Source organism: Rhinatrema bivittatum, chromosome 2 (assembly GCF_901001135.1).
Source record: "Rhinatrema bivittatum chromosome 2, aRhiBiv1.1, whole genome shotgun sequence".
NCBI classification, from domain to species: domain Eukaryota; kingdom Metazoa; phylum Chordata; class Amphibia; order Gymnophiona; family Rhinatrematidae; genus Rhinatrema; species Rhinatrema bivittatum.
The window spans coordinates 808,912,353-808,939,315 of record NC_042616.1 but is presented as its reverse complement, the minus strand read 5'-3'; the positions used below and the strand labels follow the sequence as shown (position 1 = coordinate 808,939,315).

At 44.7% G+C, this 26,963-nt stretch overlaps 1 protein-coding gene across 1 annotated transcript in view; it reads left to right on the top strand.

Annotated features, from left to right (window-relative positions):
• The first annotated feature begins 291 nt into the window (after positions 1-291).
• LOC115083409 (E3 ubiquitin-protein ligase TRIM39-like) overlaps positions 292-26,963 on the top strand; it is a 39,474-nt gene continuing 12,802 nt past the window's right edge. Inside the window, exons 1-5 of the mRNA XM_029587214.1 lie at positions 292-723; positions 8,259-8,354; positions 8,816-9,046; positions 22,760-22,782; positions 23,767-23,876. Of these exons, the coding sequence (XP_029443074.1) occupies positions 310-723; positions 8,259-8,354; positions 8,816-9,046; positions 22,760-22,782; positions 23,767-23,876 (874 nt within the window). The 5' untranslated portion in view covers positions 292-309. The remainder of the gene's footprint in view (positions 724-8,258; positions 8,355-8,815; positions 9,047-22,759; positions 22,783-23,766; positions 23,877-26,963) is intronic.

The following is a 26,963-nucleotide window of genomic DNA, read 5'->3' as shown; positions in this document are numbered from 1 at the left end:
GAGACCCTGAATATATTTCTCTCACTGCAAAGGTTATGAAGGTAGAATCATTGTAAGAACCTTTCCTTCCCCGTTCAGTGTTCACACTGTGGTTTTAGCTAAGTTTTTTACTCAAGTTGGACATTTTTCACAGTGGATTGGGAGATTTTCTTCACGATGGAGTGGGCGACCCTGTCTCCCAAATAGGGCTGCTTTGCAGAAACCTGAAAACCTCCTGTCCCAGAGAGCCACGCCCTGAATTTCAAAGAAATCCCAGGTCAGCACAGGAAACTGAAACCCACAACCTTGCTTTTCTCTCCTGCAAGAGGCATGGCTGCTGAAAATCCCGCTGAGAGTCTGCGAGGTGAAGCGACTTGTCCCATCTGTTTGGATTATTATACAGATCCGGTGATCACTGAATGTGGACACAACTTCTGTCGCTCCTGTATCACTTGGACCTGGGAGGGGAGAGACACAAACTTCCCCTGTCCCCAGTGCAGGAAAACCTCAAAGAGGAAGAACCTCAGGACTAACAGGCAGCTGGCAAGTGTGACAGAAATAGCAAAAAAGCTTTCTCAGTGCTCAGTAAGACAGAAAGGGGAGCATCTGTGTGAGGAGCATGAGGAGAAGCTGAAGCTGTTCTGTGAAGAGGAGCAGAGACCAATCTGTGTTATTTGTAGAGAGTCCAGGGACCACAGATCTCACACTGTGACCCCCATAGAGGAGGCTGTGCAGGAATACAAGGTGAGTGTCAGTATCTTTATTATCACAGTGTGTCCCGGGGTCACAGATCTCACACTGTGATCCCCATACAGGAGGCTGTGCAGGAATACAAGGTGAGTGTCAGTATCTTTATTATCACAGTGTGTCCCGGGGTCACAGATCTCACACCGTGATCCCCATACATAGAAATGAAATGAAACATAGAAATGACGGCAGAAGAAGACCAAATGGCCCATCCAGTCTGCCCAGCAAGCTTCACTCATTTTTTCTCTCATACTTATCTGTTTCTCTTAGCTCTTGGTTCTATTTCCCTTCCACCCCCACCATAAATGTAGAGAGCGGTGATGGAGCTGGAGCTGCATCCAAGTGAAATATCTAGCTTGATTAGTTAGAGGTAGTAGGGGTAGTAACCGCCGCAATAAGCAAGCTACACCCATGCTTATTTGTTTTTACCCAGATTATGTTATACAGCCCTTATTGGTTGTTTATCTTCTCCCCTGCCGTTGAAGCCGGGAGCTATGCTGGATATGCGTGAAGTATCAGTTTTTTTCTTCTCCCCTGCCGTTGAAGCAGAGAGCTATGCTGGATATGCATCGAAAGTGAAGTATCAGGCACATTTGGTTTGGGGTAGTAACCGCCGTAACAAGCCAGCTACTCCCCGCTTTGTGAGTGGGAATCCTTTTTTCTTCTCCCCTGCCGTTGAAGTTATGCTGGATATGCGTGAAGTATCAGTTTTTCTTTTCCCCTGCCGTTGAAGCAGAGAGCTATGCTGGAAATTTGTGATGTATCAGTCTTTCTCCCATGCCGTTGAAGCAGAGAGCCATGCTGGATATGCGTCGAGAGTGAAGTATCAGGTACATTTGGTTTGGGGTAGTAACCGCCGTAACAAGCCAGCTACTCCCCGTTTTGTGAGTGCGAACCCTTTTTTCTTCTCCCCTGCCGTTGAAGCAGAGAGCTCTGCTGGATGTGTGAAGTAACAGTTTTTCTTCTCCCCTGCCGTTGAAGCAGAGAACTATGCTGGATATGCATTGAAAGTGAAGTATAAGAATGGAGTGATCAAGCTAGTTGAAAGGCATCAGGAATAGAGGAAGGTGGAGGTAGTAATTTGGATATTTGGTTTGGGGTAGTAACCGCCGTAACAAGCCAGCTACTCCCGTCTTTGTGAGTGCAAATCCTTTTTTCCACATTTCCTCTTGCTGTTGAAGCTTAGAGTGATGTTGGAGTCACAGTAACCATGTGTATGTTTATTGAATAAGGGTATTGTCTCCAGGCAGTAGCCATCATTCTGGCGAGTCACCTACTCTTCATTGGCGGCCTCTTGACTTTATGGATCCACAGTGTTTATCCCACGCCCCTTTGAAGTCCTTCACAGTTCTGGTCTTCACCACTTCCTCCGGAAGGGCATTCCAGGCATCCACCACCCTCTCCGTGAAGAAATACTTCCTGACATTGGTTCTGAATCTTCCTCCCTGGAGCTTCAAATCGTGACCCCTGGTTCTGCTGATTTTTTTCTTATGGTAAAGGTTTGTCGTTGCCTTTGGATCATTAAAACCTTTCAAGTATCTGAAAGTCTGTATCATATTTATTTTATTTATTTATTTAAGTTTTTTTATATACCAACATTCAAGACAGAAGTCCCATCATGCTGGTTCACAAGGAACAGGGGTGCACAATATAATAAACTTTACAATTTGAACAATAGTGCAGAAAAGCAGTTACATGTAACAGGGAAACAATAACTTGGATTAAGAAGGAAAAAGAAGATCAGATAATTATATATGTAAATGATAACATTGTAAGAGGTGGTTATTAATGCTATAACTAGTGAAGCATGATGATTGAAGGGAGTTAAATGATATTGGAGTTAGGAAAGGCTTGCGTGAACAACCACGTCTTGAGTCTTTTCTTGAAGGTTGAGATGCTAGGTTCACCTCTGCTCTGCTCTGCTCTGCTCTGTTCATATCACCTCTGCTCCTCCTTTCCTCCAGGGTGTACATATTTAGATTCTTCAATCTCTCCTCGTACGTCATCCGATGAAGATCCTCCACCTTCCTGGTCGCCCTTCTCTGTACCGCCTCCATCTTGTCTTTGTCTTTTTGTAGATACGGTCTCCAGAACTGAACACAGTACTCCAGGTGAGGCCTCACCAAGGACCTGTACAAGGGAATAATCACTTCCCTTTTCTTACTCGATATTCCTCTCTCTATGCAGCCCAGCATTCTTCTGGCTTTTGCTATCGCCTTGTCGCATTGTTTCGCAGACTTCATATCATTAGACACTATCACCCCAAGGTCCCTCTCCTGCTCCGTGCACATCAGCCTTTCCCCCCCCATCGAATACAGTTCATTCGGATTTCCACTCCCCATATGCATGATTTTGCACTTCTTGGCATTGAATCTCAGCTGCCATATCTTCGACCACTCTTCCAGTTTCCTTAGATCCCGTCTCATTCTCTCCACTCCTTCCGGCGTGTCCACTCTGTTGCAGATCTTAGTGTCATCTGCAAAAAGACAAACCTTACCTTCTATCCCGTCCGCAATGTCGCTCACAAAGATATTGAACAGGACCGGTCCCAACACCGATCCTTGCGGTACACCACTTAAAACCGCTCTCTCTTCAGAGAAGGTTCCATTTATTTATTTATTTATTTATTTATTTTTGGTTTTTATATACCGGAAGTTCCTGTATACAATACATATCACTCCGGTTCACATTTAACAGAAATAACTATCGCCGGGGAGGCGGTTTACATGGAATTTACCATCACACATTGTCTTCTGTCCGTCAACCAATTTGCAATCCAGGTCACCACCTCGGCACTCACTCCTAAGCTTCTCGTTTTATTCACCAGTCTCCTGTGCGGAACCGTATCAAAAGCTTTGCTGAAGTCCAAGTATATGACATCGAGCGCTCTTCCTTGATCCAATTCCTTGGTTACCCAGTCAAAAAAGTCAATCAGATTTGTCTGACAGGATCTTCCCCTGGTGAATCCATGTTGCCTCTGGTCCATCAATTCTCCTGACTGTAGATAGTTCACTATTCTCTCTTTCAGCAGAGACTCCATTACTTTTCCCACCACCGAAGTGAGGCTAACCGGTCTGTAGTTGCCAGCCTCCTCCCTGTTCCCACTCTTGTGAAGCGGGACCACCACCGCTCTTCTCCAATCTCTCGGCACCACTCCCGGGGTCACAGATCTCACACCCTTCCATATCTTATTCCATATCTTATTCCTTCCATAGCCTCCCATACAGGAGGCTATGGAAGGAATAAGAGGTGTGTGTCAGTATCTTTATTATCACAGTGTGTCCCGGGGTCACAGATCTCACACCCTGATCCCCATACAGGAGGCTATGGCAGGAATAAGAGGTGTGTATCAGTATCTTTATTATCACATTTACATATTCACAATTACATATTATTATTATCACATTTACATATTATCACATTTACATATTATCACATTTACATATTCTTTATTCTCACATAAATTATTATCACATTTACATATTCTTTATTCTCACATTTATTATCACATTTACATATTTATGCAGCAGTTTCCCGTCTGGTGCTTTATCCTTATCTAGGGTTGCTACGGGTCCAGTTTAGAGTCAGACGGGGAGGAGGAATTATTTTCTGGGGCTCTGGTTGCAATCACTCTCTGGCTTACTTACAGCTCACACTGTAGGTAGAACATCTCCCCAAGGTGCAGTATTGTCCGGATAGGCTCCTTGTAAACTTCAGGATCCTTCACAAATCACTGACAATTATCCACAAAAATATTCACTATCAGACTCCTGTTGATCTTTTACACCCTCTCAAACTGCACTCGACGACCAGACCCTTAAGAGATGCCTACAAGGGATTCTTACATGTTCCCCCAATCAAATTTGTACAACACGCAAACATCAGAGACAGGACATTCTCTACCGCAGGACCCTCCATCTGGAACGCTATACCCCCGGACCTCAGGCAGGAAACCTGTCTACTAACTTTTAAAAGAAACTAAAGACATGGCTATTCTGCCAAGCCTTCCCTGCCAATAGCCCAACAGCCTGACCTAGAATTATCATATCGCTTATGTAAATAATCAAACACTAATCATGCTCAAAAGTCATCACGAGATTCTGCCTCTTCCTCCCTCCCATACGACATTGTATATAGTAATTTATTGTATATAGTAATTTATCTTTGTTCTCCCCCTCTTTTTTTCCTTCTCCCAGTTAAGGCAACCTTGTTAGAATGTAACTTTTATGCTCCTTCAAATTGTCTCTTGTTGTATGGTTGGTTATAGTTCTGCTTCGTTTGATGTAAACCGAGTTGATTTGATCTGTATCAAGAAAGTCGGTATATAAAGGCCTTAAATAAATAAATAAATAAATAAAATAGGGAGTAAGGAAACAGTCTGAGTAGGATCGGCAGGATATAAAACTCAACCAGTGAGACTCAGCCGACAGGAGATTACAAAAATAAAACAGGGTTTCCTTGTCCATGGTGAACCTTCTCCTCACTCTCCTATCTCTTACTCCTTCATCCTCATCCATGGGATGTGACAACCAGAGTGTGGCTTCCAGCGTCTGCCAACCTGTGGGAAAAATATTCCCAATCCAAAAATATAAAAAATGGGTTCCAAACTTCCCAGCTCCTTAAACTGTAATCCAGTTATCCAACTCTGAGGCTCTCGGTTCTCTCTTCAGATGTCTCTGAGTCCCTCTCACCCCTCGCTGTCTGCTGGCTTGGGGTAAAAGATATCCAATCCCAATCCTCAGGGAGACAGGACCCAACCTTTCCCTTCAGACCAAGAAGTCCTTAAATCTCCAAAAATCAACACACTTCATAAGAACATAAGAAATTGCCATGCTGGGTCAGATCAAGGGTCCATCAAGCCCAGCATCCTGTTTCCAACAGAGGCCAAACCAGGCCACAAGAACCTGGCAAGTACCCAAATACTAAGAAGATCCCATGCTACTGATGCAATTAATAGCAGTGACTATTCCCTAAGTAAACTTGATTAATAGCCATTAATGGACTTCTCCTCCAAGAAGTTATCCAATCCTTTTTTTAAACCCAGCTACACTAACTGCATTAACCACATCCTCTGGCAACAAATTCCAGAGAAATTTAAATGTGCTACTTGCTAACTTCATGGAGCGCCCCCTAGTCCTTCTATTATCCGAAAGTGTAAATAACTGATTCACATCTTCTAGTTCAAGACCTCTCATGATCTTAAAGACCTCTATCATATCCCCCCTCAGCCATCTCTTCTCCAAGCTGAACAGCCCTAACCTCTTCAGCCTTTCCTCATAGGGGAGCTGATCCATCCCCTTTATCATTTCGGTCGCCCTTCTCTGCACCTTCTCCATCGCAACTATATCTTTTTTGAGATGCGACGACCAGAAATGTACACAGTATTCAAGGTGCGGTCTCACCATGAAACGATTATAGAGGCATTATGATATTTTCCATTTTGTTAACCATTTCCTTCCTAATAATTGATAACATTCTGTTTGCTTTTTTGACTGCTGCAGCACACTGAGCTGATGATTTCAAAGTATTATCCACTCTGATGCCTAGATCTTTTTCCTGGGTGGTAGCTCCTCATGTGGAACGTAACATCGTGTAACTACAGCAAGGGTTATTTTTCCCTATATGCAACACCTTGCACTTGTCCACATTAAATTTCATCTGCCATTTGGATGCCCAATGTTCCAGTCTCGCAAGGTCCTCTTGCAATTTATCACAATCCACATATGATTTAACTACTCTGCATAATTTTGTATCAATTGCAAATTTGATGACCTCATTTATCGTATTCCTTTCCAGATCATTTATAAATATATTGAAAAGCACCGGTCCAAGTACAGATCCCTGAGGCACTCCACTGTTTACCTTTTTCCATTGAGAAAATTGTCCATTTAATCCTACTCTCTGTTTCCTGTCTTTTAACCAGTTTGTAATCCACAAAAGGACATTGCCTCCTATCCTATGACTTTTTAGTTTTCTTAGAAGCATCTCATGAGGGACTTTTTCAAATGCCTTCTGAAAATCCAAATACACTACATCTACCGGTTCACCTTTATCCACATGTTTATTAACCCCTTCAAAAAAATGAAGCAGATTTGTGAGGCAAGACTTCCCTTGGGTAAATCCATTTTGATTGTGTTCAATTGAACCATGTCTTTCTATATGCTCTGTGATTTTGATCTTTAGAATAGTTTCCACTATTTTTTCTGGCACTGAAGTCAGGCTCACTGGTCTATAGTTTCCCGGATCGCCCCTGGAGCTCTCTTTAAATATTGGGGTTACATTGGCCACCCTCCAGTCTTCAGGTACAATGGATGATTTTAATGATAAGTTACAAATTTTAACTAATAGATCAGAAATTTCATTTTTTAGCTCCTTCATATCCCTGGGATGCATACCAGAGTAGTCCAGGTGATTTACTACTCTTTAGTTTGTCAATCTGGCCTACTACATCTTCCAAGTTCACAGTGATATGGTTCAGATCATCTGACTCATCACCCTTGAAAACCATCTCGAACTGGTATCTCCCCAGCATCCTCATTAGCAAACACGGAAGCAAAGAAGTAATGTAGTCTTTCTGCAATGGCCTTATCTTCCCTAAGAGCCCCTTTCACCCCTCAATCATCTAACGGTCCAATCGACTCCCTCACAGGTTTCTTGCTTTGGATATATTTTAAAAAGTTTTTACGAGTTTTTTCCTCTACGTCCAACTTCATTTCAAATTCTCTCTTTGCCTGACTTATCAATGTTTTACACTTAACTTGACAATGCTTATGCTTTTTCCTATTTTCTTCATTGAGACTGTGGTTGAATCTGAAAACAGCTTTCCTTCTCTGTCCTCTCTGCTCTGAGATCGAGGGGTGATCTGCAGCTCCTCCTTCTCTCGGTTCAGATCCTGGGAGGGATCCCTGATTCCTTCCTCCCGGCTTCTTCAGCCACACCTAACCCTCTGACCCACTGGCCATGCTCCCAGGTCCTAAACCCCCCTCCCCCCAAAAAAAAAGGTGGGGTTGAAGCAATGGGAGAATTTCCAAACCAATTCTCCTATTGTTCCTAGCTTAGAAAAATATACTTTTGGGGAAAATATTAGTGATGGGCCAAGGCCCTCATCACACATCTATTTTGTTACAGAACCTGATATTCCTCTCACTTGATGCACACATCTTGTGCCTGGAAATCAGGATGTTTAGTGCATGTTTGAAGTTATACACATACCTTTGCATTTTCACCCATTATTGACCCTTTTACCTCTAAAATCTCACAAAAAGCGGATGAATTAGCACAGGATGGAAACTAGTGAGCAGTAACACCTTTTGTTCAGACTTCAGCCCTGGCTACTGTGCACTGACCTGTATTTGAAATATATTCATAAATCAATCTGCTTTTTAAAGATTATCTAAACTGGTGATATTATCTCACCAGTTCTGTTCTTAAAAATAATATTACAACAATAAACAATGGAGACATTCTACTCTCCAGTAATAATCCACACACGAAGACGTCTTAAAAATAATATTGAAATTTATTGTTCACAGAATAAAATCCAAATGCACTTGGAGCCTCTGAGAAAGGAGCTGGAAGATCTTCTGAAGCTTAAATCCAGTGAGAAGAGGAAAGCTGAGGAGTTCATGGTGGGTGTCTGTGTCTCATCAATGCCCTGAACCAGATCAGTCAGAGAATCCTAGGATCCAACCTGCCTTGTTACAGAGGGCCTGGGAGTATTTCTGGTGCTTATTTATTAGCTGAAAACAGGCAGATTGGGAATCATTTCTGCTCTCTCCCTTACAGGCCAGGGAATACCTCGGCCCTGATGCTTTTTAACCAGTTGCACTACAGGATGTACATTTACCCCTTAAATACGTGTGAAGTGAGAGATAACTTTCCTTTTATGTAAGCATTTGATATTTGTAGCTTTTGATTGAGTCCTGAGAGCTGTGACAGTTTCTGGTGGTGGATCCTCTGGTGACACAAAGCTCAGGAGGGCTCTGGGAACAGCAGAGATTCCTTGTTCACTGCAGGAGCTGCATCCAGAGCTCTGTGCACCTAAACCAGGGCCGTGTTACTGAGATTTCCATCTCTTTGTTCCATCCAGAGCCAGACAGAGATCAAGAAACAGAAGGTTGAGTCTGACTTTGAGGAGATACAGCAGTTTCTGGCTGAGGAGAAGCAGATCCTTCTCTCCAGCCTGGAGGAGGAAGAGAATAAGATTCTGCAGAGATTCGTGGAAAATCTGACTCGGCTAGAAGGGCAAAGCTCCTCCATCAAGCTCCTGATCTCCGAGATAGAGGAGAAGATTCAGCGGCCAGCCGCAGAGTTACTGAAGGTGACAGCTCAGAGAGATTTCTAACAGGTCAATCCAGTAACGAGCGGTAGGAAGAGCTGCGTTAGTGCCCGGCGCACCTGCGGTTGCCGCACGCACAGTGCAGCTCACCTACCGCTCGATCCTGTATGTAAATAGCTTGCAAATGCAAGCTGCGTCCAAGAAGCGTCCGTGAAGCGTTAGGCCCGCGCAACCCATTTTACTGTATAGAGCGCTATACAGCGCCTATACAGTAACGCTTCACGGACACGCTGGTATCTGTCATTTCAAATGTCATTTCAAATGACAGGTACCAGGAAGTGGACGGTTCTCCGACGCTCGGGATTGTCAGCCCTCTCTCCCCTCCTCCCGAAGCAACAAAAGCGAAAAAAATAAAAAAATAAAAAGTTGCAAGAGAGAGAGGGAAGAGAGGACGGGCAATCCTATGCTCGGGATTGCCAGTCCTCCCTGCCCTCCTCCCGAGGCAAGGCGCGAAAAGCAGCCTTGCTCCGGGAGGAGGGGAGAGAGGACTGGCAGTACACTGCACGGGAAGAGCACCAGAATCTGCTGATCCCTCCCTGCCCATGTGGCTTCCCAGCTCCAACCAATAGCATCAAAGCGAGTCAGTACTCCGAGTCGGACGGAGGCAGGAGCTAAGAAATGCAGGCAGCTGCCCAGACTACCAAGCGACGAAGCGACTTACGTTTTTTTGCAGCCCCCCCTCCGGAGACGGACATCGGCGAGGACGACCGCAGCTGCGGCAGCTGGAGGCAGGGGAGCCGCGGTCGTCCTCACCGATGTCCGTCTCCGGAGGGGGGGCTGCAAAAAAAGTAAGTCGCTTCGTCGCTTTACACTGCCCGTCCTCTCTCCCCTCCTCCCGGAGCAAGGCTGCTTTTCGCGCCTGCCTCGGGAGGAGGGCAGGGAGGACGGGCAATCCTGAGCGTAGGATTGCCCGTCCTCTCTCCCCTCTCTCTTGCAACTTTTTTTTTCGCTTTTTTTTTTTTTGCTTCGGGAGGAGGGGAGAGGACTGGGGCTGCCCCGGAGACCGGCACCCATGGACGCGGCCAGGGCAGGTGAGCGGGGGCTGGGGGAAAGTTTGCCGCCTACCCTGACCCCTGCCTCTACCGCAGGGGTCAGGGTAGGCGGTAAGTTAGCAGGTTAAACGCTCGGCAAAACGGCAGGGAAAGATAGCGATAGTCGGGGCGCGCGTTACTGGATGGTAGGGAATAGCTAATTCGATCGTTTACATGCAACATACATGCCGCGTGCGGAAGGGGTTACCCGGGGATTTAAGGACGCAGTAAGAGTAGGTTCAAGGGGATTGGGGATCACAGGAAGGGCTAACGCGGCCGGAAAGTGAGTAGAAAGCTGTAGAGTATGGAGGCAAGGAACACACTTGAGACAGCTTTCATCGCAGGCAGGAAGAGAAGGGAAGGGGTGAGCCCTCACGAGGCTCTTCCTTTTATTGTACATTCATACAAAGGCAGATGATGTGTCATTACATGATTGGCTACTTTCCCATAGCAACAGACGAGTCCCTACACTATTGGCTTTGGCTCAGGGGGTGTGCACGGATCATTTCATTGGCTGCTGAAATCTATACCTCCTGACTTTGTTCTGCCTCTGACTAGGGAACACCCAGCCCCTCCCCCAGGAATTCAGGGCTAAGCACAAGCCAGAGAAATACATGATGTCAGGTATCCTTTCCTAGGCAGAGAGGCTTAAGCACAAGTGATGCTTTTATTCAGGCAAGGCCAGGGAGAAGGGAAGATAGTGTTTAAACCCTGATGAAATGGCTTGCTGGCAAGCGCATATTTCCCACATCTCACCCTTTCTGTTTTTGTTTAGGTAGCTCAATAAAGCTTTAGACCCTTACTGAAATCTGTTATGTCTTGGTATGGGCTGGAAATAGGGGAAGGGGGATTATGGAGAGAAGAAAGCTAATTCGACGTGGTGTGCCAGCTGCCGATGAGCTCCTGAATCTCCATATCACCCAGAGCTGGTGCAGGTGGTGTGCCAACGCTGCAGGGCTCATGATTCCCTATTAGGCATCTTACAAGACATCTTTGTATCCGGGCTGAGAGCAAGGTTTCAGTATGGATATGAGGTTGGGTATGCACTGAATACAGCATCACAGGCAAATAATTAAGATAATTATGGTCATTATAATAGAAATCACCCCTTTGAGACCAGAAATAGCAGGGAGCCAGGACCATAGCCAATCCCATGGAGAAGTTGGTATTCTGTCTGAAAATGGTGCATCAGCAACCATGGTTTCTATCTGCTCTATGGTATGTGTGAGGTTTGCTTTATAAACTGATATGTACACACAGCAATGAGATCCAATTAATGCACAAACACCACCCTTTAAGGCTAAAATGGTTTCTAAGGTATAGCTGTTCTGTAATACTACTTCTCTAATCTGAGAGACTTTTGTTGTAAGTAGTTTTAATGCATGGACTGTCTGATTAAATATGGCAGTCGTCCAGTTAGCTAGGATGTGTAAGTCTCTGTAATTCATAGCTGTCCCCATTGGGGGAAACAGGCTTCTAGCTATCTGAGTTTCTGTATACTTTTCTATGGGATTATTTATCGCCTCCCTTTTGTTACAGAGCCTTGCTTTGGGTAAATTTTTGACTGCATAGTATGAGGGGAGGATGTAGCCTAAAGTGCATCTGTCTTTCCATCTTGGGGAAATGTACATATATGCTCTACGCCCACATAACATCCATATGTTTCCTAACAGATTAGTGGGCATGTCATTGGTTATCATTTGGGCTATATAACTACAAAAGGTAAATCCCTCATCCCCTCTATACTTTCTGTACCTGCTTGGGTCTCCCACTGCACATCCTGAAATCTGCCAATTGCATACATATATGTGGTATAATTATGTAAGTGTTCAGTGATTAATGCAAAAGTTCAGTTACAATATGGACATTTCCCACCTGAATTCCCTTCCCATCCCCTGTATCATAGTCCCAACAAAGAGCGGCAGTCTCTTGAATACAGCTACCAATGTGTAGTATGGTATTATTAACTGGAGAGTTAATGAAAACCTCTCTGTAAAGGATAATTAGTCCATACTGTAAGGTTAAATGGTACAGCATGCATCAGTCGTTCTCCGCGGGCTTGGGTTGGCATGTGTGCGCAGATCCAACAGTCTGTTCGATTCAACAGGTGTGAAAAGTTCTGTGCATCGAGAATGTACATGTTGTTCTGTCAGAGTCCTTGTTCTGAAATCGCCATAGCTGGAGAAATAAGGCAAAGGAGGAGGATGCAGAACACAATTGTTAATGAGTTGGCATTCAGGCAAGAAAAAGTGGCTAATAAGTTCTCTGGAGTTTTCTCAAGGCCTTGTTGTTCTAAGAGTTGTGCAGATTGGTTGGATAGGGCCTTGATCTGTCCCCAGGTCATGTGGTGCTGCTTTTTGCAAGGAATCCGGTCTCTGTCCTTCTGAGGGCTGTGGAGGCTCAGGGAGAAGTTGGGGATCGGGTCCTGTAGACCTGGACACCTTTCCATCTTTCCACGGCTTGATATACCTGTGGAAGCAAGCAGAGAAACATATCCTCGTTCCCCATTTTAAGGGAACGGGACCGTACCAGACATTAAATATTCTATACAAAACTGATGGCTGTGGGTGACTAACCCTAGTCCCATAATGATTACTCATGGCTGTGGTCTTAAATTTGATATGTTTGGATGATTTAAAGTGATTTAAAACAATACTTTGTTCTTGTTTAGCCAGTCCTTCTTAGGGGGAAGTCCAGGGGCAATTATCCCTCCTTTTTGTTTTTGTTTTCAAGAGCTCTTAAGGGTATGATTGGCTCTCTCCACAATGGCTTGCCCTGTGGTGTTGTAGGGGATGCCAAATACATATTTAATGTTCAATTATTGACAAAATTCATGTAAAGGAATGGCTGCAGTAAATAGAGCCATTATCAGTTTTCAGGACAGAGGGTAGCCCCATTATCAAGAAAGTTTTTATGCAGTGATCAATTTTCATTCAGTAAAATAGCAATAAGTGTAAATTAATCATTTAAAGGAAAAGTCATTTGCAGTAATCACAAATGACAAGTATATTAGACATTACATTAAACATATGTTACACAAGACTGACACATATTCATATGTCCTGCAAATATTCATTTACACAAAACTGATACATATTCATCCATTCTGCAAATATTCATTCATAGTCTTCTTGGCATCAAGACAGACAAAAGATAACACATAATTTAAGCTAAAAATCTTATTAAAAAGTTATCAAAAACAAAATTAGATCAAGGATCAAAAATCAAAAGTCAAAAGGTGTTAGAAAAATGTTAAAATAAACTGCAAAGTGTTCACCTTCACATCTCCTCATGGCAGGAAGGCTGTAAATCTGGAAAATATTAAAAACTGGCATACAGCAAAAAATTACTAAGGTAAGAATTAAAGTGAAATTCTTACTTTTTTAACCTTGGAGAATCAATTCTATCATTCAATTTAATAAAATAAATTTGGATTTGCAAGAAAAGGCTTGGGAGGGATTGCTTTAGATGTAGCAACCTCTATCAGTAAAAATTTTAAGGTTCAGAATTCTGTATAAATTTGTGAAAAAGAAAATAAAACTGAAAAATAAAAACTGAAAAATAAAAACTATTATACAACAGAATTATTAAAACAATAATATAATATAACTTGTAGAATAACATAGCGCCTCCTAGTGGAGACCCCATCATTACTTTATAGATTGCAACTATTGTTCCAGGTTGCAATCAATAATACTCTGAGCTTACTTTCAATGTGGAATATCAGAATAGAATTTCTTCTTATAATTATTAGAATAGGAAATTAAACACGCTGTTCGCTCTGCTCTGTCTGCTGCACGCTAAAGTTTGAAAGTATTAAAAGATTAAAGACAGATTGAGAGGAAGGGCTAGTACAGGAATGCTGAGTTATAACATATAGAAGCTAGAGAGAGAAACTGCAGGACTAAGTCCAGTTTTTTTTTTCTTTTCAAAAGTTCTCCCTCCCTCCCCCATGAGTGGCAAGCAAGAGTTACAGTAAAGGGGGGGAGGAGCAGTGTTTCTCAAAAGAAAAGAACTGCACCCAAGGAATTAATCCTTCAGTCAATAGGAACTGAAAGATAGCTTTGTTTAACAATTTAGATAACATCGACCACAGACAATGGCTTGGCAAGGACTTGCTGATTCCTTGCAGACATACTATTTTTCTCCTATAGGGAAAATTGCAATAAGAATCTGTGCTCTGGCAATTCAAGCAATTGCTTTAAACTTAAATCTCAGAGAAATGGAGTCATTTTAAATGTGAGCCAAATAAACTTTGCAAAAGGGAAACTTTCACATGTAATTTATACAGTATATTCAAATTTCAGTACAGTTTTAACATAAGGCTATGCATACACTTTGTGGGGGAAATACTCTCAAAGTATGCAGATTTTTTGTAACTGAATTCAAAGACTAATAGAAACCATTTTTTTCCAAATCAGTACTGTTTGTTAAGAGAAACCATTTTTTTTTTTTCATAGTGATATTTTCTTTGCTTGTAACGCAGGAGTCTAATTAAATCCTTTTTTTCATATTGATATTTTCTTTGCTTGTAACGCAGGAGTGCAGCTGCCTGGCCCAAGGTCTTATACGCTGATTTCTTTGAAGACCTGGGGGCATAGTCACTGCTCATGGCACTCAACTCTATTGCTGCCACACCCAGCTCTTTAATCCCTTTTGTAATAGGAGAGGCTTGAATCCCTTTCAATAATTCCTCTCTTGTGAGATTTCCATGTTCTAGATGAAATCCCATGCTGACCACGGCACATAAATTGTTACCGGGAGCAGTGGTTTGAGATGGTAATTTACCTGGACAAATTGATGATGCAGAATTAATGACTGTCTCAGGCAATGGCAAATGGGGGTACAGGGAGTGGTTGGTGGGGGAAGGGGGTTGCAGGCAAGATGGAGGAAGGCTAGTTTTTCTGACCTCAGTGTTTTCAGTTTCCTGGGGCCTTTTCTCTGAGGTGGACGCAGAGGAAGCCACAGGAGCCATGTGAGTGTGTGTCCCCAGATGTTCTATTTCATTTTCTGTCCCCCTTTGTTCATGGTTCTTTTCTGTGATGGGGAAGGCTTGAAGTCCTTCTAATAATTCTTCTTCTGTAAAGTTTTCTTTCTGCTGAAATTCAATGCTAATCGCCCCACCCAGGCCAGGTTGTGGCTCTATTGTTCTCAAGGGTTGCTTTTCTAAAGAAATGGGGAAGGTGTGAATGGGCTTGGGTGTGGGTATGGAGAGCTGATACAAAGAATTTGCTGTCTCTGAGGGAGACTGAGCATAAGATGGGGGAAGGGTATTCTGATTGAGTCTGCCTGCTTCTAAAAGCACATGGTTTGAAACTGCTGTCTTTAAACTTTTTTTTTCTATGTGTTCGATGGCCTCTGTACATTTTTGCCAGATTAATCTTTGCTTTATGGGAGCTCTGGGAGCCGTATGAAGACAATTGCCGATTGAAATCCATTCCTGGGTATTTAGAGTTCCCGCCTCCATGGAATACCAAGGGCAATGGCAAGCTATTTCACTTATTAATTTTTCTAAGTCCCCCAGGCTGACTTGCGCTATTTTTCTTCTGGTGATGAAATAAAGATTATTGATGATTTGCTGCAGCTCCCTGGCATGTAGCCTCTGCTGTACAGTCAAATCATTGCCCATGCTCACGAGTGTGGGGAACAAACTTGCTGAGAAATACTTTAAAAATTACTAAGAAGTACTTTTTTTTTTTTTTTTTAAATTATTACGATTGCAAATCTGTTGTACCTTAGCTTTGACCAGCTGAAATAAGCATGGAGTTTATCATCACTGTCGGGCTCACCAGATGTTGAATATGGAGGCAAGGAAGACACTTGAGGCAGCTTTCATCGCAGGCAGGAAGAGAAGGGAAGGGGTGAGCCCTCACGAGGCTCTTCCTTTTATTGTACATTCATACAAAGGCAGATGATGTGTCATTACATGATTGGCTACTTTCCCATAGCAACAGACGAGTCCCTACACTATTGGCTTTGGCTCAGGGGGTGTGCACGGATCATTTCATTGGCTGCTGAAATCTATACCTCCTGACTTTGTTCTGCCTCTGACTAGGGAACACCCAGCCCCTCCCCCAGGAATTCAGGGCTAAGCACAAGCCAGAGAAATACATGATGTCAGGTATCCTTTCCTAGGCAGAGAGGCTTAAGCACAAGTGATGCTTTTATTCAGGCAAGGCCAGGGAGAAGGGAAGATAGTGTTTAAACCCTGATGAAATGGCTTGCTGGCAAGCGCATATTTCTCACAGAAAGCGGGTTAGGAGCGGGGAAACCGCGGACGCACTTTACAGGATTGACCTGTAAGAAAGTTACCGATCTGCCATGAGGGCTGCTGGAATTCACTTACAATATAAAAAAACCTAAAATAATCATTTCCCTTTGAATATCACCTAGTGATACATAAGGCATGCTGAAACACATTATAGAAACATAGAAACAGAAATGATGGCAGAAAAAGACCAATTGGCCCATCCAGTCTGCTCAGCAAGCTCCCACACTTATTTTCCCATTCGTATCTGTTTCAACAACCATCAATTTCAGGGCCCCTGTTGGTAAGAACATAAGAACATGCCATACTGGGTCAGACCAGGGGTCCATCAAGCCCAGCATCCTGTTTCCAACAGTGGCCAATCCAGGCCATAAGAACCTGGCAAGTACCCAAAAACTAAGTCTATTCCATGTTACCGTTGCTAGTAATAGCGGTGGTTATCTAAGTCAACATAATTAACAACTTAATTAATAGCAGGTAATGGACTTCTCCTCCAAGAACTTATCCAATCCTTTTTTAAACACAGCTATACTAACTGCACTAACCACATCCTCTGGCAACAAATTCAGGAGTTTAATTGTGCATTGAGTAAAAAAGAACTTTCTCCGATTAGTTTCAAATGTGCCACATGCTAACTTCATGGAGTGCCCCCTAGTCCTTCTATTATTCAAAAGTGTAAATAACTGATTCACATCTACTTGTTCAAGACCTCTCATGATCTTAAAGACCTCTATCATATCCCCCCTCAGCCGTCTCTTCTCCAAGCTGAACAGCCCTAATCTCTTCAGTCTTTCCTCCTAGGGGAGCTGTTCCTTCCCTTTATCATTTTGGTTGCCCTTCTCTGTATCTTCTCCATCGCAACTATATCTTTTTTAGTCCGCAGAGCGGGGTAGGCCGAGAACCCAGATGCAGATGATATGCCAGTGAGGGTAGATCCAGTAGTGGTCCGTGATGCGGGGTAGGCTGATAATCTACTTCGGAAGAGATGAGACAAAACAGAGACAGACCAAGAGCAGGAGTACTCACTCTGAGGCAGGAAGTTGCTGTAGAGAGGAACCCCCGAGAAACAGATGTCCGGGTCAGAGCAAGTTCCCTGAGGAGCGGGTACCTTAGGTGTCCTTGCAGGAAGCTGGTAACCCGAAGGGTAGGTAGGAGCGAGGCAAGGCCCCCGAGGAGCGGGTACCTAAGTCGTCCTTGCTGGAAGCTGATAACCCCGAAGGGTAAGTAGGAGTGAGGCAAAGCCCCCGAGGAGCGGGTATCTAAGTTGTTGGAGCGAGAGTACACAGAGCGGAGACATCTGGAAACAGGCAGAGATCAGCAGGAAGGATTCCTTGCTAACTCGTAGCTGGTATAGCAAAGGGGGTTTAAATATCCGGAGTCCGTAACGTCATGCGGAGGGGACGCCCCCGAAGTTCCCGCCATGACGCACATAAAGGAAGGGGCTGCGCGCATGCCCTAGGTGAACGCAATCGCCCATGCCGGTCTGGGGACGCCGGAGAGGTCAGCGTGTGGAAGCGAAGGCAGCCATCTTGCCCAATGGAACTGAACCAGGCAGGAGAAAGGTGAGCAACAGAGGGTGCAGCCATCTGCGACCGACTGGCGCAACACTCACCATCGGAATATTTTGCTTTCCTGCAAGTTCAACACTTTATATGCAGCAGAACCACACAGTTGCAAGACAACACTTGTGTTAAACAGATTAGGGAAATCCTACACGAGGAGAAGATCCAATGCCCATCTATATCTACCTGAGGAATGATTACAAAACAAAATGTCTTGAAACCCTTTACTTAAAATGGATCAAAAGGCCTCCATTTCGCCTTTCACTCACTGATTTAAAAAATCTATTCAGCAACCTCTACACATTAAATGACAATATCATGTTGAAAGAATCCTATTATAAATTTCTGTGGCAAATATATATTCCACCACTTCGTGAAGCACAGATGAGAATAACAATCTCCAAGCTATGTCCCAAATGTAAAATAACTGACGGAACATTTTATCACAGTTTCCTGGGAATGCCCTATCATAAGATTGTTTTGGGGGAAAATACAGAAACAATGTGAACAACTTTTACACACCAAATTACCCAATAATCCCAATTTATGGCTTTTTGGGACCATTGTAAATTCTAACTCGAATTCAACACTGTTATGGTTAAGCGGTGTTTGGGTGGATTCTTGGGTACTGTGGCAGATGACCACACCCACGGGGAGGAGCCTCGTGAGGCGCCACAGTACTGGGCTAAACGCAGACGCACAAACACAGAGTTAGTTCTTTTATTAAACAGCTTAAACTAAACCACCAGAGGTGGCAGTAGTGAGGAAGTCTGGATATAGCAGTCTCAGGACCCTCGGCAGAGGGGACCCTTCTCACCCCGTTGGTATTGGGGAATTCCGGTGTAGGTTTCCCAACAAGGCAGTGCTGTGGATGAGACAGACTGAAAGTTAGTTTACTCACTAGATGGTTGCTGTAAGTATGCGATTCCACCAGGTTGAAGAAGATGGTACAGGCACCGAGGCAGGGAGAGCAGGCCCTCAAGGAGCGAGTACCTGAACCCTGAAAGGCACCTGAAATAAAGCAGAGAGCCCCCGAGGAACGGGTACCCAGGTTAGCAATTACCCCGAAGGGTAGAGAGAGAGCTTCCATCGGCAGCACGGAAGCGGCAGAGTAGCTTAGACCGGTCGAGACCAATCTGTTGCTAACTCAACGAGCTAGCAAAATAGTATAGGCTATATACGCGGATGGTGTGACGTCAGTAGAGGGGAACGCCCCTGAGGTTCGCACCAATGCTGGAATAAAGACGTGGGTTGCGCGCGCACACCCTAGTAGGTCCTTGGGAGGAGCATGGCGGGAGGCAGCACCATAGCCGTTCCGGGGACGCAGGAGAGGGCGACTTGTAGACGCGGCGGTAGCCATTTTCCCAAGTGTTGTGGATGAAAGTAAAAACAACACTTTTCCCTTGCGGGAAAGATTACAGCGAACTTACAAATTTGTCGGCAAAAGCAGTTTTTATTGCATATCATGATATGGGTGCACATACAGAGCCAACATTTGAGTATGCTGACTGAGAAGGCATGAGAAAGCCAGGAAACAGGAGGTCTTCTTATACCCCTCTTGTTCCGGGTTTTAGCCTTGGGGTTTCTTCTGCTATTAGTTGATAGGCTTATGATTTACAAGTATTTTAATTGGAAGGGAGAGGGGTTGGGAAATCTTGGTACTTTCTGGAAACAGGGAGGGGAGGGGTAGAGGAGAGGGGATGCTTTAGCTTTGCTGTTATTTGTGTGGGGTTGCACATATACCTTAACACCACTAGATGGCAGTATTAATCACCTAAGAGTTACTTCCCTTTTTCAAGCCTTGCAAGTTCGCTCTTTTCTTTTGGTAAGCTAGATACACATCAAATAAAGGAAAAAGGTGGGGGTATCACAATACTACCACAGGGTACAGAGGGATATTTACAACATTACTTTTCTTACGAGTACATCTTATCAGTTTCTGCAGAAATCAACTGTCTCGCTTAAGCGAGACAGTGGGTCATTGCTTGGGTCTGCTTATCTCACCAGCCGTTGGCCGTTGTTTCTCAAGGGGGATTTTTATATATTTAAAAAAAAAAAAAAGGGTTTTCCATATAAGGTCACTGAATACAGCAGTTTATTGATTTCCAGGCTAGCCTGCTGGCTACTTCACCACCTGTCACAAGTTAAGCTCCTCTCTCATTAGGATCAGACACTCAAATTGATCTCTGTTTAAATTCTAGTAGCTTCTATATACAATTCTTACTATTTGCTTCTATCTTTTATTTCTGTATTGCAACCAAACACAAAATATAAAACTAGCTTAGCTGTCAGTATCTCTCCCACCCTATTTATAGTGTTTCTGATCAGGTTACCTGTTAGCAGCATAGAGCTTTTCAAGCATTTTTATTACTGTGTTAGCAACACTAATTTCTATTTATCACACAAGGTACACGGGAGGAGCCGTGAACAAGGTGAGGCAAACGGGGTGAAGCCGTCTAGCACCGATGGAAGCAACAAATGCTTTCACCGGCAGACACAATATTTCTTCATAAAGCAGGAATGATGGGCCAAAATGTTATCTTATCTAAATGGTTGACAGATCGCAAACCAGAATACGAACTCTGGTTCCAAAAAATGCTCGCATTAAATTCTCTCAGAATCTGTGACAGCGCAAAATGCTTCTCACAGAAAAAAGTGAATTACACCGGAACACGTGGGCGGCCTTCTGCAAATATATCGCCCCACCTACAACATGAAAGGTGTTCGGTGGAGACCCCACAACACACGAACGGGTATATACGGCCTTGAGTTTCCCAAGATGCTTTACGCTTACTTCATTTATGCTCACCACTTTTATAATGCTTATTAGGCTATATAGTGCCTAGTATCATTTGCCTTGTAAGATCTTTTTGAAATTATGTGCTTTTACATACAACCCTGCGCAGTGTTAATGGGGATAGTCAGTTTATCACAGTCTAAAGAAGTCTGCAAAGATAAATGACAGAGATGGAACACACTGGGTATATAGACCACACTTAATCTTTTTCTTTTTTCCCTACACATCCCACATCACTTTAATCTCTATACTCTATGAAATTTTACCCTTCTGGGGCCCAACGTTCAGCACTTCAACGGCAGACTGTAGGTACAACACCTACACCTCAGAATGCGCCTACACAAAAGATGAGAAGGGAAGGATGGGAGGGGGAAGAAAAGAGGATTTAGATCACAGAAATCACTTGTTCCATAGACAATTATAGCTCAATTACGTGTTACATGGATTTTTAGATCTAGAAATTTATAGCAGTATCTTCTTTATCTAAGATGGGTATGTCAGCAATGAACCACTCAAAATCATACGATTTATGCATTGGTTACATGATTATTTTGTGATATACTCATGTTCTGTATTATAACTACGTTCAGTATCTGTTTCAATGTTCAAACGTTCATTAGCAAGAGAACGAAAATGGCTGTATTTGAAAATCAGCCTCTCCTTACATCTTCCAGGGGAGCTCTCATAAGAAACCCCTCAGTCCCAGCCTCTCTTCTTACATCTTCCAGGGGAGCTCTCATAAGAAAACCCCTCAGTCCCAGCCTCTCCTTACATCTTCCAGGATAGCTCTCATAAGAAAACCCCTGAGTCCCGGACTCTCTCCTTACATCTTCCATGGGAGCTCTCATAAGAAAACCCCTCAGTCCCAGCCTCTCTTCTTACATCTTCCATGGAAGCTTTCATAAGAAAACCCCTCAGTCCCAGCCTCTCTTCTTACATCTTCCAGGGGAGCTCTCATAAGAAACCCCTCAGTCCCGGACTCTCTCCTTACATCTTCCAGGGGAGCTCTCATAAGAAACCCCTCAGTCCCAGCCTCTCTTCTAACATCTTCCAGGGGAGATCTCATAGGAAAACCCCTCAGTCCCCGACTCTCTTCTTACATCTTCCAAGGGAGCTCTCATAAGAAACCCCTCAGTCCCAGCCTCTCTTCTTACATCTTCCAGGGGAGCTCTCATAAGAAAACCCCTCAGTCCCAGCCTCTCTTCTTACATCTTCCAGGGGAGATCTCATAAGAAACCCCTCAGTCCCAGCCTCTCTTCTTACATCTTCCAGGGGAGATCTCATAAGAAAACCCCTCAGTCCCAGCCTCTCCTTACATCTTCCAGGGTAGCTCTCATAAGAAAACCCCTGAGTCCCGGACTCTCTCCTTACATCTTCCATGGGAGCTCTCATAAGAAAACCCCTCAGTCCCAGCCTCTCCTTACATCTTCCAGGGGAGATCTCATAAGAAAACCTCTCAGTCCCAGCCCTCTCCTTGCATCTTCCAAGGGAGCTCTCATAAGAAAACCCCTCAGTCCCCGACTCTCTTCTTACATCTTCCAAGGGAGCTCTCATAAGAAAACCCCTCAATCCCAGCCTCTCTTCTTACATCTTCCAAGGGAGCTCTCATAAGAAAACCCCTCAATCCCAGCCTCTCTTCTTACATCTTCCAAGGGAGCTCTCATAAGACAACCCCTCAATCCCAGCCTCTCTTCTTACATCTTCCAAGGGAGCTCTCATAAGAAAACCCTTCAGTCCCAGCCTCTCTCCTTACATCTTCCAAGGGAGCTCTCATAAGAAAACCCCTCAGTCCCAGCCTCTCTCCTGTTCCTTCTCAGGCCGCTCTGTTTAGGAGCTCCCAATGCCTGCTCCTCATCAAACTGCTCCCTGCCTGTGAGAAGGAGGAAGGAGGATCCTCTTTCATTGCATGGAGTTTCTTTGCTCTATAAACAGGTTTATGATTGCACAGAGCTGAGTGTTGAATATCTTTGTGTATAACGGCTGCTCATGATCTGTAGGGTGGAGCTAGAAATAATCTCTGTCTCATTTCTCCTCTAGGATGTGAAGGACACCCTGAGCAGGTACAAGTTACTTTCTCATCTTTTCTATGTGGTTGGAAATTTGTATTTTTTGGTGATAGAGTTTGGAGGGGATAGTGGGGTAACAAAGGATCTTATTGATAGGTGAACTGGAGGGAGAAGTGGGATTTGGTTTGGACAAATTCCTGGAGGAAAAGTCCATAAACCATTATTAAGGTGGAGCTGTAGGAATCCCCTTCTCACTGGGATGAGCAGCTTGGAATCTCTTACATTTGCCAAAATCTCAACCTCTCCTCCCCCCTCATAACGCCCCCCCCCCCCCAGATGCTTTCTGTAAATAATTCACCTGTATATAATGTCCTCATTGTATATATCTATCCATACTATATCGCTTGTTAATTTGTACAGTGTACCTTTGTTTTCTTCCCCCCACCTTCCCTGATACCCAGTTCGCCTATCAGTTCATTGTAAAGCCCAGTTGGCTACCTTATGTTATATGGAAACCGATGTGATGTTCCCCGAACGAATGTCGGTATACAAAAAATTGCAAATAAATAAATAAATAAATAAATAAATAAATAAATAAATACCCTTTGGGATCCTGCCAGATACTTGATGGACCTTTGGTCTGACCCAGTATGGCAAAGTCTTTTGTTCTTGTAGAACCAGCACCAAGGCAGGCCCTGATCCCCTTCCCACTTGGGTAATGGCTTAGGCTGTGTAACCCAGAACCCAAACAGGGGAACAACTCCAGATAAACACTCCTACTCTCTTTAACTCTTATCAATGAATGCCACAACTAGAATTGCTGCAGCCGGCTTTTGTAAGCAGCAGGGGGGGTGGCTGTTCCAGCAACCTCAGTGGAGGAGCTGTTCTGAATAGTACACCCCTCCCTCCACTTCCTCTCCCATTCTAGCTCACAGGGTTCAAGACCAGGGCATCATCGGGATGATCCCATCTGCTCCATCTCTATCCCCTGGGGTTGAACATCTCCCAGAATAATCCCAGTGACTCTCTTACCTATAGGTGTCAGCCTCCAGAGTTTCCAAAACCAGAGGCTGTTTCTACTGACCTGAGATTGGATTTCCCACTGAGATACCCTCAGCAATTGAAGAAACTGACCAGAAGCTTTGGAGGTAGAAGAATCTCTCTCTCTCTTACTTTCGCTTTATTTGTTTGCATTAAATCATTACCAGTCAGAATGTGGAGTTTCTCAGATACAGATCTGCAATCTGTCTGTACAGATGAAAGATTGCTCCTCTCTTCCCTTTCCCCTTACTCTGTTTGTGCTCCTGATCCCATTGTCTCCTGTCTTCCCCGATCTCTTATTTATTCTTTCTCTTACATTTGCCAAAATCTCAAATTGCAAAGCTTGCTCTATGAAACACATTTTAAATGTAAATCTCTGAGTTCTCTCAGTATATTCTATAGGCAGACTTGTGGAGGAAGAGAAGGCAGAGAAGGGCATAGGATTGGGATTTATAAGTTACGAGTGGGGTGGAACGGGTAAATAGGGAACGATTATTTACCCTTTGAAACTTCACTAGGATGATTGCATCTTTAGCACCCTCCTCCCAGGAACATCGCCACTCGCTGCATAAATCTTTAGCACCCTCCCATCTGGAAACATCTCCACTCGCTGCATGCATCTTTAGCACCCTCCCCCCGGGAACATCTGCACTCACTGCATGCATCTTTAGCACCCTCCCCCCGGGAACATCTGCACTCACTGCATGCATCTTTAGCACCTTCCCCCAGGAAACATCTCCACTCACTGCATGCATCTTTAGCACCCTCCCCCAGGGAACATCTGCACTCACTGCATGGATTTTTAGCACGTTACCACCTGGAAGAATCTCCACTCACTGCATACAGCTTTAGCACCTCCCCCCCAGGAACATCTTCACTCACTGCATAAATCTTTAGCACCCTCCCACCTGGAAACATCTCCACTCACTGCATGCATCTTTAGCACCCTCCCCCAGGGAACATCTGCACTCACTGCATGCATCTTTAGCACCTTCCCCCAGGAAACATCTCCACTCACTGCATGCATCTTTAGCACCCTCCCCCAGGGAACATCTGCACTCACTGCATGGATTTTTAGCACGTTACCACCTGGAAGAATCTCCACTCACTGCATACAGCTTTAGCACCTCACCCCCAGGAACATCTTTACTCACTGCATGCATCTTTAGCACCCTCCTCCCAGGAACATCTCCACTCGCTGCATAAATCTTTAGCACCCTTCCCCCAGGAACATCTTCACTCACTGCATGCATTTTTAGCATCCTCCCCCCCCCACCCGGGAACATCTCCACTCACTGCATCTATCTTTAGCACCCTCGCCCCAGGAACATCTCCACTTGCTGCATAAATCTTTAGCATCCTCCCATCTAGAAATATCTCCACTCGCTGCATGCATCTTTAGCACCCTCCCCCAGGAACATCTTCACTCACTGCTTGCTTCTTTAGCACCCTCCCACCTGGGAACATCTCCACTCACTGCATGCATCTTTAGCACCCTCCCACCTGGAAACATCTCCACTCACTGCATGCATCTTTAGCACCCTTCCCCCAGGAACATCTTCACTCACTGCATGCATTTTTAGCATCCTCCCCCCCCCACCCGGGAACATCTCCACTCACTGCTTGCATCTTTAGCACCCTCCCACCTGGGAACATCTCCACTCACTGCATGCATCTTTAGCACCCTCCCACCTGGGAACATCTCCACTCACTGCATGTATCTTTAGCAGCGCCCCAGGAACATCTCCACTTGCTGCATGCATCTTTAGCAGCCTCGCCCCAGGAACATCTCCACTTGCTGCATGCATCTTTAGCACCTTACCACCTGGAAACATCTCCACTCACTGCATGCAACTTTAGCATCCTCCCCCCACCTGGGAACATCTCCACTCACTGCATGTATCTTTAGCAGCCTCGCCACAGGAACATCTCCACTCGCTGCATGCATCTTTAGCACCTTACCACCTGGAAACTTCTCCACTCACTGATGCATCTTTAGCACCCTCCCCCAGGGAACATCTCCACTCACTGATGCATCTTTAGCACCCTCCCACCTGGGAACATCTTCATTCACTGCATGCATCTTTAGCACCTTACCATCTGGGAACATCTCCACTCACTGCATGCAACTTTAGCATCCTCCCCCCACCCGGGAACATTTCCACTCACTGCATGTATCTTTAGCAGCCTCGCCCCAGGAACATCTCCACTCACTGCATGTATCTTTAGCACCTTACCATCTGGAAACATCTCCACTCGCTGCATGCATCTTTAGCATCCTCCCCCCACCCGGGAACATTTCCACTCACTGCATGTATCTTTAGCACCCTCGCCCCAGGAACATCTCCACTCACTGCATGCATCTTTATCACCTTACCACCTGGAAACATCTCCACTCACTGCATGCAACTTTAGCACCCTCCCACCTGGGAACATCTCCACTCACTGCATGCATCTTTAGCACACTCCCACCTGGGAACATCTCCACTCACTGCTTGCATCTTTAGCACCCTCCCACCTGGGAACATCTCCACTCACTGCATGCATCTTTAGCACCCTCCCACCTGGGAACATCTCCACTCACTGCATGTATCTTTAGCAGCCTCGCCACAGGAACATCTCCACTCGCTGCATGCATCTTTAGCACCTTACCACCTGGAAACATCTCCACTCACTGATGCATCTTTAGCACCCTCCCCCCGGGAACATCTCCACTCACTGATGCATCTTTAGCACCCTCCCACCTGGGAACATCTTCATTCACTGCATGCATCTTTAGCACCTTACCATCTGGGAACATCTCCACTCACTGCATGCAACTTTAGCATCCTCCCCCCACCCGGGAACATTTCCACTCACTGCATGTATCTTTAGCACCCTCCCCCCGGGAACATCTCCACTCACTGATGCATCTTTAGCACCCTCCCACCTGGGAACATCTTCATTCACTGCATGCATCTTTAGCACCTTACCATCTGGGAACATCTCCACTCACTGCATGCAACTTTAGCATCCTCCCCCCACCCGGGAACATTTCCACTCACTGCATGTATCTTTAGCAGCCTCGCCCCAGGAACATCTCCACTCACTGCATGTATCTTTAGCACCTTACCATCTGGAAACATCTCCACTCGCTGCATGCATCTTTAGCATCCTCCCCCCACCCGGGAACATTTCCACTCACTGCATGTATC